Source organism: Taeniopygia guttata, chromosome 2 (assembly GCF_048771995.1).
Source record: "Taeniopygia guttata chromosome 2, bTaeGut7.mat, whole genome shotgun sequence".
Lineage (NCBI taxonomy): Eukaryota > Metazoa > Chordata > Aves > Passeriformes > Estrildidae > Taeniopygia > Taeniopygia guttata.
The window spans coordinates 70,676,745-70,691,556 of NC_133026.1; the positions used below are offsets into that span (position 1 = coordinate 70,676,745).

Genomic DNA, 14,812 nt, shown 5'->3' on the forward strand with positions numbered 1-14,812 from the left:
GCCTTCACCAAAGACAGAAGTATTGTATTCCTGATATAGATAGACACTGTAAGATAGAAGGTACTGTATCCCTGCAGAGCTTTTCATCTCTGAGACCTTGTTGCAAATGGACAGATGAAACCAATTCTATTTAAGGCAATTTTAATACTTCTTAATGACTTACACAATGACTCTTAAAAGTCAAAGGCGTTTATTTTGAGACTTACTTACTCTGTCCTGGCCCTTACCCATGCCAGCTCTTGCTGGCTTTGCAGCACTGGGGAATTCATTTGTGTGAAAGGGATTCTGCTGCCCATTCAGGAGATTTTCTAGCTATTTTCTAAGCTTTTTTTACTTCCTAATCTCCTGATAGGTACAGAACAGATAAGTTGCTCACAAGAGCAAATTTATAAATGCCCAAAAGATTTTGACTAGCAACATTTGACTGGTCACATTTCAGTAGTTGTCTCAACACAGAAGTGTTCAATGTATTGTGCATTCAGTTCAGTATGTAGAGAAAGAAATCACAAATTGGTGCATGTATAACCAAGCAAGTCCTGGCTAAAATGCAAAGATCATTTTCTATTTTATGCCATTCAGTATCTGAGCTGTAATTTGTTTTCTACACTTTGATAAACAAGGTTCTATGACTTTATTAAATATCAATAATAAGAAAGCTGTACTTTTTAAATAATTAAGCACAGAAATAAATGGCTTTCATATAAGCTACTTTCCCAAACATCATTAACTGAAATATTTATTGCAGCAAAAATTACAAAATTATAGAGATATTAATGAATTTCAAATTTTAAACTGATTGATGTTTAGTAATAGAAATTTTAGAAGTCATTGTAATAATAATCAGTCCTGAATATTTTCTGGAAATCTGAGGCATTTAGTATCTGCAAGCCCTATATAGGTAAGGAAGTTAATGTGGCTATAAAAAAATTAATGTGACTTATAACAGGGGATGCATCATAAAAACAGTAAGTAAAATTTTTTTTAAATGTAAAAAATAAAAAATGGCTCATAAATTTGAATAGTTTGCTGTGAGGAAAAAGGAGGACAGCTGCTTATGCCTGAATACAACATAACTTTATTTTCTTGTTTTGTGTGTGTTTTGGGGTTTATTTAATTTAAAAGCATCACTGTTGAACAAAGCCCATTTCCAACGAAGCGCCACTGCCTTCATGATACTTTTGCATGTGTGTTCATGCCTGTGACTCCTGTCATAAAAATGCAATGGAATTGAAAGGAACCTGCTAGCAATATACATATGAAACTGTTGAGAATACTAAAAAATACATATTTTTCTTCCCCCGATACTATTGCAGCCTCAAGCTTTTAAGCAATTGCTTCCTATCTTTCAAAAATTTTAAATCCATTATATAATTTGATGCTATTAGAGAATGCTGACATCTGATTACCTCAACAGAAAATGCAAAAGGTGCTTCTAGAGGTTGCCCTTGTGTGCAGCACTCTCCCTTACTGATCAGAAATATGGTAATGCTGGAGCAAAGGAAAAGCAGCAATAGCTCAGTCATCTTTATACATCAACAGCTACAAAAATAAAGGACTGAGTGGGGTTTTTCTTCCCTCTCCCTGTTTTGGTCCTTCATCTCACTCTCTGTGTTTCTAAGCATCCAATAATTGATTTAAATTACAGATCATTAAGGCCATTTGCATCATTTTTAAATTAAGAAAGCAGTTCTCATTCAGCCACATCTTTTTTTGACTCCATGCCTGTTCCATAACTCAGCCTTCTCGAGTACAGTTTTGTGCTAGGGGCTAAACTGTCACAAAACAAATGAAAAAGCCCTGAAGTGTCTGCCCTGGTCCCATAATTCCAAACTTTTACACCCTCCTCCTAGAAATTAAGCAGCATGCTTTCCTCCTGATAAATATGTATTTTCCCATTTAACATTTTGTGATGTATTCACCTCCCTAAAAGCAAATCCAAAGAAACTCATGTGTTTGAATAAAGTGTCTTCAAGGTTTATAATCATCTTAGCTCCACACTGGCATTAGAATGCTCTGGCTACCATGATCCAGCACTGTAACAGTACCTACAACAAGACCTACAGCAAAGAGTTCTCACTTCTTGCTACAGATTTGTCTCCTTCTATGAAAGGAATAAGCCAGGAAGTCTTGCAAAATCTCTGCAAATGAGAAGCTCCCACTTTCTTCAGAAGTGTTTTCACCTCCTTTGACAGTACCAGAGTGATATGGTCTGTGTTTTAATGGTAGATACGTTTTAAATCTTAAAAGTTGTCAGCAGGAAAACACAGACAACAGTTTCAGCTCACAATGCAGAGTGGATATTCAGCAGCCCAGGTTTGTACTCTTTGGCAAGTTCATAATTTTACTGAAACCAATTCACACCAAAACAGCAATACCTGCAGTTCTGTGCAGCTTTCCTTATAAATAAGGGTTGTCTTTTTTCTTCCATATTTTTAGCCAATAACAAATACAGGAAATTGAGATGACTACCAACTTCTAAGACCTCAATATACTCAAAAATATATCTGAAAAACTGTGGAGTGGCTCAGCCCATCTCCACTGTATGACTTCTCCAAATCACAGAAAGAATTCAAACTCCACAGTCTATTAACTCTAGAACTTCTTTTACAGTTTATATAGGGAGTTATTTTGCAAGCCATGTGACCACAATTAAACTATTGTATTTGAATGGAACAGGCTTTAGATGAGGGTTCTCCCCTCCAAAAATTTGCTGCTGCACTTCTGAATTTGCTACTTTCCTGATCAACTTCCTACACATACTCTCTGTAGGATGTGGCACAAAATTAATAGCTTGGGGCTTTTTTTGCTTGACGGTGGTTTGCCATCTTTTCTTCTTTTTTAAACTTCAACCAAGCTGCTGATAATTAAATGTAACTTTGATGTCACTTTCATAAATCCAAATTTTGCTGAACCAAATGCACTAGTCCAAGCTCTAAGCCTCACATTTCCAATTGCAATTACTGTTGCATACAATACATTCAATGTTATTTATGCTTCTATGAGTGCAGTGGCAGTCTGATCATAACATTAATAGTGTGCCTTATAGATTACAAACACCAAAGCATCAGCTCACAATCTACTGGATTTGCCCTGAGACGTGGTGAATTTAAATCTTGCACAAAGAGCTTTCAACTCTAGGAAATTCTTTAATCACCTTGATTTAAGAGGATTATGACATGAATCAGCTGTAATATAAATGGCATGCTGGTTAAAATATCAGTGTATTAAAAAAAATAAATTCAAAGTAAATACACAGCCCAACTAAACTCAGCTGGAACATTAGGTTAAAACTTAAATACACTATGTGTATAATTCTTCAGATGTTAAAACCCAGGAAACATACCATTTCAAACAGTCTAGAACTCAAGTGAAGATTCCATACAATGCTAAGTTGGCAGGGGAAAAGACAGCAAATAATGCATGATACATTTGCCACTATGAAGATTTTATCTATTTCTGTGCACCCTAAAATATACATGTAAACTCACTGTGCAGTTTATTGGTTTCAGATTAAAATTAATTAATCACTTATCACTAACAGCCAAATGCAGCCAGCTAAAATGCCAAAAGTCTTTTTCACTGTCCATTAGGAAAAAATAAAATTATAATTAAAATTAAACAAAATTCCTAAGATAGTGATAAATGCTTCCCTTACTAAATCCAAAGACTTTGAATTTGAAGGACTGTTTTGAAATAAAACTGCAAAGCCAAATTAGAAACTGCAGTGAGCCTTCAGAATAGACAGTGGAGCTGTACTGATCAAAATAGTACTTGGGAGTCAAAATTATCTCTGTGTTCCTTGAGTTGGCTTCTAGTTTTCCATGAAGAGTAAATCTCCATTTCAGAATAAGACTCCTCACTCTAAAATGAACCTGAAAATGTCATCATTTAAGGCAGCAAGGAAGCAACTATATACCTACTTCATAAATCCAATACTTCAGCACCCCGTCTAAACTAGATTTCTAATTTCACTGTCAGCTGAGAGGATAAACCAATCTGATTACCTCCTTTTAAGGTATTTTCATCAACAGCCCCACTAGTCACACAACCACTGAAGAGGTCCATCTCATCCAGAGACAAGGTGAGAAACCAGGACAGAGCAAGGGAGATTCTCTGCCGACAGGGAGACTTTTCAGAGCACTAAAAGCACACCCATGAGGAGAAGGGGAAGAGCTTGAACAGCCTGTATTCTGCCCTTTCAAGCTGGACTGGATGCTAATGCAAGTCTCCAGTGTATGAAGAAGTACTGAAAAAAACAGGTGAAGTGGTGCCCCCAGGAAAAGGAATGTACCCTTTGCCTGTGCTTTGGATCCCAATATACTGTCCCAGCAGCGTAAGTTCCTTCCAAACCCAAAGGGAAGTACGATAGGTCTTCAGCAGCCATGTAAACAAAGCATACAGGCACAGGGTAAGTACAAGTACACACACAGCATCTCTTGCTGCCAGATGAAGCCATGCTCACTTATTTGTATTCTGAAACCCAGCGGCCCAGTATCTTTAAACATTAACTGCAATGGAGTTTTTTGTTGTAAATAAAAAATACCCTACAGTTGTAGCACAGCATTCACATTAACTTGTAATGAATGCTTAAAATGTAAAAAAACCCCAATATTTTTTGCTCTGTTAAGTTCTCAGCACACTTCCATTATTTTAATACTAAGCACACTACAGTTACACATATTATGCTTAAAGGCTGCATGGCAATAAAGAGAACAAATTATGAAATTAAATGAAGCAAGCATCTGAGATAGTAAATAAAGGAAAAAAAAAGCATTTTTGGTATCAAAATGACAAGGTAAAACAACAGTTAAAAGAATTCCAAGGAAAGCAAAAACTTTGGAGAAAAACAAATTAGAGCTGGCATTAAAACTCACCAATCCCTGTTAGAAAAATCAAAAAAATTAATAGTATCACCTGAGCATTGAAATGGTGGTATTTGAGAAAACCCTGATGAAAATGCTGATGAGGGAGAATGGGACTCCAATGAAATGACTGAACCTCTAGGTTCTCTTCTAAAAAGGAAGCAGTTCTAGAATTAAAAATGGTACACATAATTAAGACTGAAGTGTTCAAAGGACCTCAAGGAGGTCAGAAAAAAATCATGGTCAGAACTACTCCCTGGGACGCCTTGTAAGTGGCAAACATACAGGAAAAATACGGATGAAAACCAGGGAAGTCAAAGACTGAGCATTTGTTGAGAGTAAGTCTCTCCAGGAGCAGGTAGAATATTGCTGCATAGAAGTGAAGCTGACAGATACTGGGAGCCAGGAGTCTTATTAAACATAGGACCTGAGCCTAAAAAATCAACTCCATTCAATAATCAGCAGGATTGCATATTGGGCAGGAGGAACAGAGGTTATGGAAAGAGGAGGACCAGCTTCCATACCCACGTGGTCATCTCATGAAATATTCACCTCTGTTACAAGGCAAGGTATGGACACTTGATGGAACACATCCCAATCTCCACAGAAGTCAATCTTAATATGTTAAGACCTCTTTTGAAAGAAGCCCTGATAACATTGAAAGTGTTTTCAGTAGGTGACAAGATAAAATAGAGAAGACAAAGACAAGACGAAGAGGAAGTGTAGTGCATAACAAAGTGTTACAAGATCCCCAAGATGACCTATCCTCTTGGGCAAGACTCTTGCATGACACAGTAGAACATGCAAGGAAATGGGCTGGGAAACCCATCCTGGAGAACAAACTTGGGCCTTTGAGAGGGGCCCAAAAACTGAAGTGCAGAGACTTCCCGAGTGCCAAGTGAGGACTTTTAAACATATCCTACCTGAGATAGAAGGATCAAAACACCCCTGAAGCAAAATGAGCTGTAGAGAAAGGTGGTAGCTTTACATACTCCCCATACAGCTCTCAGGCAACAACCAGAGAACACTTAGTGAAAAGAGAGCAAAGGGGAAACATGAAAAAAGAAAAAAACTTTCACAGAAAAAACATAACTGAAACTCTTTGAGGAGAGGAAAAGAGATGAAAGATAAACCCTCACTAAGTGCTGGGAGAACTTTAGGCTTTATCACCTGGTGCATTATGACCTACCAATGGACTGATAAGGCGTCCTGGTTTAGGGCAAATTTGGGAGAAAACCTCCAGAAGGAGCCCCCCCAGACAGCAAACCCCCACGCCCCCCCCCCCCCCCGACCTGGTTTGGGAAGAATTTCCTTGGAGAGAAGTGGAAAAAAACCCAACCTGTTGATTTAACAGACAGAAACACTTCCTGGCACAAAAACAACAACACCATGTGACAAAAACTCTTTCACCGCTCTGAAGAGATGACAAATTCAGAAAGTCTCTCCTGGGAGTGGCCCAGTTCTCAGTCTCTGGTGCTGGGGATGGCTGCTGCAGATCACAAAATGCAGGCTCTCGGTGTTTCTCATCATTTCCCAGGCACCAGTCCAGAGCAGGTTCAAATGGTACTCAGGAAAGGGAAAGAAAAACAGTCCAGGGAAAGAAATTGGACTGCCTAGCTAAACTAACTAATAAGCAAAAGCAAGAAGCAGGAGCGAGAGCAAAGAGCCAGCAAGCAAGCAAGCCCTATCCGCTCTCCTAGACACAAACCATGGCGGGAGGTAAGCCGGCTGATAACAAGACAAAATAAACCTTCACTTTTTGAAGCCAGTCCTGAAGGCACAGAACATAACATCAAGCGTAAACAGAACACAGGACTGGGGATACAAGCACCATAATGTCACCCTAGGACACAAGGACAAGCCCTGTATTTACGTACCAGTAGGACCTAGAAAACATCCTTTGAAATATGTGTTTGATAGCGGAGCTCAAATTTCACTAAACACCCAAATGGATGCTGAGAAATTAGATATAAGTTTTAAAATAAATAGGGCCCATACACCAGAATTTAATGAACAAAGTAATTTATGTTATACTACCAAAGTCTGTTTATGTTTACCTGGGGAAAGACAATGGACCTCACACACCCTTGCAATCACAGAGCATGAAGAAAATACTTTAAGATACAATATCTTGAAAGGAGAAATTTGGCAATTGCCTGGTGGGAATATCAGGCCCACATAAAGTTTTCTGAAGAGAATGAGAAAATTTCTTCAACATCTAATGGTTTTAAGCATATACTGATAGGAATGAAAGTGGTATTTGGACTGTTAGCTGTCACTAAAAGCAGATATGATTATGGATAGTCTCAGTTCAGTCAGAGAGGAAAAGAGAGATTTCTAACCAGGATGGACCTGGGAAAGAGCTGGAAAGGAATGTAAATAATTCTATATCTCTCTTGTTGTTCACATTGTTTACAGATATGTTCTGCCACCGTGCATCATTCAGCACACACCAATGGTGTGAGATGTTTTTACCTTAAGACCAATGAAATTGGTCTGCACGATGCTCCCTATAAAAGAGCGGTGCATTTGAAATAAATCAGTTCACTTCTTGTCTTCTGAATCGGAGTCTCTTTGTTCCCATTCTGCCTCAACAGTGACAGTATGCTAATGCCAAAGCTACTATTTCAGGGCTCTATAACTGCTTTTCCAGTTTTCCTGTTCCAGATTACAAACAAAGTGACAATGAATCACTCTTAACCAGCATGATGGTATAGCACCGGGACAGAAAGGAGCGTATCAAAGGAATTTTTCATATTATTATGAAATTTTTCATCCTGCTATCCTCAAGCAAACAGGATGGTGGAATAGGTTGATGGTTTGTTGAAAAGTGACTTTACAACTCATGCACCTAGATGGGATAAAAGGTTAAGGCCCATGGTATAACGCATACTTCTGCAATGCTGGATTTCTGTCAAGGGAAGTCTTTGACAATGAAGGCTGGCCGGGCAAGAGGATACTCACAGAGCAGCAGGGCTCACAGCTCCCACCTGCCTGGCCTGTGCTTCAGGGCACTTCATCTTGAGGTGTGACCGGAACAGAATGCACAAAAGACAACAGCTTTGCAGGAGGTGACCCTTCAGAGTCATCATAGTACCTTTCCTTTTAATTACTTCACTACAAGCTACTGAACTTCTGACTACAGTGGAGCTCCCACACTCCACTGAGTGAGTGAGTCAGGAGTGAGTGAGTCAAAAGTGAGTGAAAATACTTTTAATTTCTCAAGAGCTAGAATCATAGAACAGTTATGACCATCAAGTCTAACCATGAACCCAGCACCACCATCACCATTTTCACAGTTAAACCTTGTCCTCGAGGACGTATCCATATATTTTTTTTTTAGTATTTCCAGGGATGGTGACTCCACCACCTCCCAAGACAGCAGGTTCAATGTTTTACAACCCTTTCTGTGAAGAAATTTTTCTTAATATCCAATCTATGCCTCCCATGGTGCAACTCGAGGCCATTTCCTTTTGTCCTGTTACTTCTTACCTGGGAGAAGAGATTGAACCACAACTGGCTACAACTGCCCATTCCCACTTTTACTAACAGGTCTTTATATATGGAGGTAAAACAGAAAATCACAGAAGGCCTTCTCCAAAAATACACTTGAGCTCAAACTGACAATTGGCTGCCTTGAACAGCTTCTTCTAGTTACACAAGGCTTACAAAGCATGGAAAAGCTGAAGTGAGAAGCAAGCAGTCATTTCTTCAATAAACTTAGAGGCTTTCCAACCAATGCTGTCAGCAGGTGGTGGAGTAGCAACAGCATTACATACATAAGTATTTCCCCATATATGTTCTATCTATCAAAAATGGGCAAATGGCGAAAAAAAAAAATATATTCTAGGTTTTTAAAGAAATGGGGGGAAAGGGAATATCACACTATAAGATAAGAAAACAGTTACTCAAAGAGGATGTTAATGCCGAAATTTGCAAACTGCTGCCACTGCTGTCACAGCACAGAGAAGGGCAAATTCTGAAAGGGACTCCAGCAGCTCTGCTGTAGAATTAGTCACAGCAGCTACCAGCTAACCGGAGTTTCTGTCTGTGTTCCTCTCCCAGCCTCTAGTTGTTTTGTTTGTTACCAGCTACCTTATTGCAGGTCAGAACAGTAGGAAAATGGTGAAAATATATTTTTTATTTTACTTTACCAAAAGCATAATGATAGAACCATATGAGCTTAACTTCCAAGGTCTACTAAAAATCATATACTGCATCTTGTGCTCTGTAAATGAAGCCAGGAATGTAGTAGCTATGCACTGGTGCATTTCCTAAGCAGAAAAAACTTTGGCAATTGCAGTTTTCCAGAGTAAATGGACAATTCAATAACTATTCAAGTGTGTGATTTTACTACCAATACTATTTCGCTGGTTTAACTGAAGACCAAAAGCCACTATGCTACCACAGTGTTTATCTCAGTACTGACCATTATCCTGAAGGATTCCTGTGGAAGCTTTTACTGTCTGTTTTACTTTTGTAGAGTGGTTTGAAAAATGTCGTCTGGACACAGAATTCTCTGGATTCTGACTTTTTTTGTCTTTCCTTTTGGTCAGCTGAGGTAAGGAACAGTTTTCTCCCCGGTCACTGGTGGATTTAGATTGCCAATCATTTCCCTGAAAAGAAGAGGATGTAATTATCAGTGATAATTAAAGAGTTTATTTTTAAAATTTCATTAAGGACTGGTATCAGGTGTGAAAGAAGCATAATAATTTACAATTAGTACATTTAAGTGATATCTTAAATCATCCAGAGAAGTATAACTATCCTAGTGTATGACCTGACCAAATAAATTCTCAACAGCTTCCAGAAGAAAGATCACATATTTATTATAAGAAATTAATGTTTCATTTAATGAAAAGAATGGCTAGATTAATCTATGCATGCATGCATATTATATGCAGCTATCTCTCATCTGTATGTGTGGACAGCCACAAGATATAACATGTTAATATGACTTGTTAATAAATCACTGTCTGTGTAAATGAGACCTGGGCACTATTCTAAGTGTCAAGAGAAGCTGAAGGAGAATTACAGTCTTCACAGGGCAGTAAACACATTCAATGGAACATGAACAGAAACTTGTATGTTTTATTGCTTACTTCTTTTTAGTGGCTACAGAGACTCTTTTTGTTTTGTTTTGTAAACAGTGAATGGACATGATCAGCTACCACAATTGTAATGACAGTCACAATTGTAATGACAATTGTAATGTGAGTCTGATTCCCTGCTGTCTTGTACTTGTACAGTACACTGCACTTGTGAAGAACTGGTGAAAACAGATACTTATATTCTGTTTTGGCACTAAAATTAAATCCACAGAGGACTCTTCTTGTAGCAAGGTGGGGTTAGGCTCTTCTCCCAGTCAACAAGAACAGGACAAATAGAAAGGGCCTCAAGCTATGCCAGGGTGGTTCACGTTGGACATGAGGAAGAATTCCTTCACTGAAACAGTGATTAAGCATCGGAACAGGCTGCCCAGAGAAATGGCGGAGTCACCATTCCTGGAAGGGTTTAAGAAACAACGGGATGTGGCACTTCATGCTATGGCTTACTTGACACAGTGGTGACAGGTCAGAGATTGAACTCAATGACCTTAGGGGTCTTTTCCAACCTTAATGGTTCCCTCATTCATTTTGTACACATATAAATAGCTACACAGGACACAAAGCACTGAAGGATCAAGCTCTGTATGAAGGGTTACCTAGAATAAAATATATCAGATTACAAATCAGTTTAGGGCCTTTTTCAGACTCAGTGTTCAGAAACAGTTTTCTGCAAAATGTTTTGTAAAAGGTTCTGTGTTTTTACTTTAAGTATATAATTTGAATAAATAAATAAATACAAAAATATATATGATCAGGTTTCTAGGAAAGACTTCAAGCCAGCAGCGGATCTTTGCTATGGAAGTTTTTATCAAAAACAAAGTAGCCTATCACAACAATATTTTCTCAGATTTCTTCTAATTAACACTGCAAATAGCTACAGATTCATCAGTCTTTAATAAGCATGCCACCACGTGGCTGTGGATTTTTTTTCTTCAGATTTAATTAAAACCCAAAGGACAGGGACTTTCTATCTACCAGAATTTAGCTGAATTAGAAATTTGATACTTACACTGCCTTTAGACTTTCGAGATCCCATAATTGGAGGTAGTACAGAGGTTTTGGAACTGCAGGAATAAGCCATATATTAGACTCGTGTACACTGTCACAGGCACAGACACTATGTATCTACAATCAAGGCAGATAACACCAAGATGGCTATGGCAACAGAGGTAATTGTTTTTTCACTGCATGTTTTCACTAAGCATCACTCATTCTGCTTACTACACGCATAATCATTCACTAATTCAAAAAGTGCATTACCCCAGAATGCATACTTTATATACCAAGACCTTGCAGAGCAGCATCCAGTGAATTACTGTGTGAATGTTCCTTACAATTTACATTTCTTTCCTTTTATTTCAATGAAATGGTTCCAAATCCTTATGTTTTCCAAAGGTACACAAAGCACAAATTTCTCCTTACAGACACCAAGTTTAGGACTCTATTATGTGATTGTTCTAGCCTACAAAAAATAGACTCAAGCATAAAACAATCTTAAGGGAGTATATATTTCACAAAACATTACTAACCAAGAGTAGACCTAAACTGCTGTAGCTGCACCCAATCTTATTCAGCTGTACACATTTGTATCCCAAGGAAAAAAAAATAGGATTACTTTGACTTGGATTAATTTTTCTCAGATGCTAATTTTGTGATACATGATCAAAGGAATGCTTATGAGATGAACTGGTCTTCTGAATTTCCATTTCTGCTTTTGTTATTTTTATCTCAGCTTTCTCAGAAGCTGACAGTGAAGTTTTGCATCCATACTAACACATGCATCATTCTTGGAATAATAATTTTGTACTTTACTGGTGGCACTTTGTGGACAAATTGACACACACAAACACACAGAAGTGTATCACACATCTTTAGAACTTACCCCTGTGACCTTCTCGTTGTAGATTTGGACAGCAGATCGCCATATGGTAATTTCTTAAACTTTTCTCTACCCACTGCAACATAAATATGTCCATTCTCCAAGTCTGACCCATTCTGAACAAGCTTTCCATCTACAGTGTAGAGTCTGAAAAATATGAAAATGCTTATTATAACAAACCTTAACATTCAGTTAGGTGCATTAAGAGCACTGAAAGCTATGTTAATCTAAACTCACTAAATATATGTTGAATTTCCAGATATGAAACCAAATAAAGTACAGCAGATGCCATACAATGATTAGTAACTACATTTTTTAAAAAACCCAACCAACAAAAAAGAAAAAAACAACCAAAAGACAAAGAAATCAGAACAAACAAGGAAAAACAGCAAAATAACTCAAATCAAAGTGTATATAAAATGAAGTGCTATAATAGATTAAATACTCCCATAAATTCTGGAAAGAAATAAATTACTTTATATTTCTAAGGTCTTCAATACCTTTCCCATGTTACTTCGGAAGGAATCTATTCCATGAGTTCCTGACCCCCTCTCCTACCAAGTTCCACCTTCCATCTGTGCTCAGGGAACTATGCAGTAACCTGGGTAGAACAGGGCATTCATGACTGCAAGCCCTGTCCACCTAACACAGACCATGCCAATATTGCATTTATATTGTTACATAGTGTAGATCAGAAAGTTAGAACAAGAGGAAATACAGTACTACATTAAAACAAGAAGCCATGTATCTTGGGCACATACCAATAATGACTGTGTCTATTACACCAGGTGGATTTTTACCATAATGACCTCATAATGCATCAGGGACTGGAGGGGGGAATTTACTTCCTTGTTAAGTTTGTGATTTTATTTTAGCATGGGCAAAGTAAGGAGGAACATTCGATAACAAATTAGCTCTTTCCTACAAAGTGTGGTTTGAAACTCAACAATATTAAAATTTAATTTAAAAGTCAACAATAATAACTTTCATTAAAGTGTTAAATGCAGGAATGCTGAATGCCTCTCTAGGGAGCATGTTCCAATATATGATGACCATTACTGTACATTTCTTTTTTCTTCTGTTCAAGTCAAATGTCCTGTATTTCATTTTGTGTCCATTGCCTCTTGTCCTATCACTGCGCACCACTGAGAAGAGCCTGGCTCTGCCTTCTTCACTCATACCCACCAGCTATATATACACATTTAAATGATCCCTCTGAGCCTTCTGCTCCTCAGGCTGTGGAATCCCAGCTCTCCTCACGCTACCAGTAACTTCAAGCCCTTTCTCCCTGTGGCCCTTTGCTGCTCTTGTTCCTGCATGTCCATGTCTTTCTTGTATTACCCTTGTGAAAGCCCCCTAATTTTCTGTGTGCCTCCTGCCATGTGGGAACACGTTTCTAAGGGCAAAGACCAAAAATTTTGAAAGGTGAAATTGCAGCTATTTTAAATCTAGATCACATTGCTGCTTCCTTAAGAAGAAGTATGCTAACTCTGGAGTACCTCGTTTGTATTACTTATATTTGTTTCATAGTGCAAACATTCCACAGGCATGCCAGCAATTCAAAGAGCAATTTATGTTTCACTACCACAGAGTCAACATCAGTTACACACAAACAATGAAAATAAAACAAGCTATCACAAAATCAGCAGGAAGCCTATTTCTGAATTAATCTCGCTGTGCTCTGCTAGATTGCACTTTGCTTTGGGAACTCGGGGGGGCAAACAGCAAATCAGCGTACCACAGCTTCAGAATTGTTTATATGTTTGCATGGGGATGCAGATATAGAGGGGTACATACAAAATAATGGGGTTTCTTTTGTTCCTGATCTTTCATTTTGCTTGTGCTTTAATGTTATATTTAAAGCGCAGAAGTTGTTTATTTGATATAACTCAAAAAATGTTATGGATTACGTGGCAATCTTTAATTTTAATTTTCACCATGAAAATAATAATCATAATAGTGAAATAAAACATAATCAGTCTCTGAAGATGAAAGTGAAATCAAAAATGCATTTTTTAAAAATGGATCTTCAAACAAATAACTAACTAAATGGATTTAACAAGCACACACAAGTTTTGTAACATAAATTTCTGAAGATACATTTTTACAATTTCTGAATTTTGAAGCCACAATTTTCACCCACCCACTTTGCCACAACCATTCACAGACCAGCTAGGTTCTCTCTAGCTTGTATTATGTAACAAAAATGTCCCTGTGGTCACTTCTTCTGAGGATGACCTAAGTTTGCCTTGTGAGATGTCAGTGCACTTCCACTTTCCCTCCTGAATCCAAGCTAAAAAGTAACAACCAAAAGAAAACAAGCATACACGCTGACAAAGGGAGACAGCAAAGACACAATTTCTGGGACAATGACCCCAGATTCCTAGCTGCTGATGCACCCAGTACCCACCCATTAGGTTGCTTCCCCCATCCTCATCAACAATCTTGCAAGCAGAAAAACCGTTTTCCCAGCATCTCCCCTCTCATATTTCTTGGTTGCATCTCTATTCTGATCAGGGTGATCAATAATTTCTTTTTTAAAAAGCCCCATGTGAAACTGTGAGACTTGGTAGCTTTTAAGTCTTTTAGTAACATGGAAAAGAAAAAGCTGCCCTGTACATAAAGCAGGTTCTTGTAAGTCCACTTATACTTCTTTAATGAGAAATTAGATCTTCCCAGCATCAGTGGTCTTACCAGATCTCCCCTAATACTAACATAGTTTCATTAAACTTTCATTACAGCAAGTAATGTGTAACTTATTAGAGAACTACAATCACTTTACTAATTGATTTAATATGTATTTCTAATATTTTAAAGAAAAGAAAACAAAAACTGAGTTAATAGAAAACCAGCAAGGGGAAAATATTAAATAATTTTAAATGTCATGTACATTATCTTATTTTTGAAGGATTAAAGATGAGCACTGAAGGGAACGTCTCAAAAGGAATCTTAGTTATATACTG

The 14,812-nt window shown here is 37.8% G+C and overlaps 1 protein-coding gene across 2 annotated transcripts in view; it reads right to left on the reverse strand.

Moving 5' to 3' along the window:
- The window catches only part of DCDC2 (doublecortin domain containing 2), a 54,573-nt gene that overhangs the window by 20,335 nt on the left and 19,426 nt on the right, over positions 1–14,812 (reverse strand). For both annotated transcript variants that reach the window (XM_030265579.4, XM_030265580.4), the window contains exons 5-7: positions 11,853–11,996; positions 10,980–11,034; positions 9,292–9,478 (exon numbers count right to left, since the gene is read on the reverse strand). In XM_030265579.4, the coding sequence (XP_030121439.4) occupies positions 9,292–9,478; positions 10,980–11,034; positions 11,853–11,996 (386 nt within the window). The remainder of the gene's footprint in view (positions 1–9,291; positions 9,479–10,979; positions 11,035–11,852; positions 11,997–14,812) is intronic.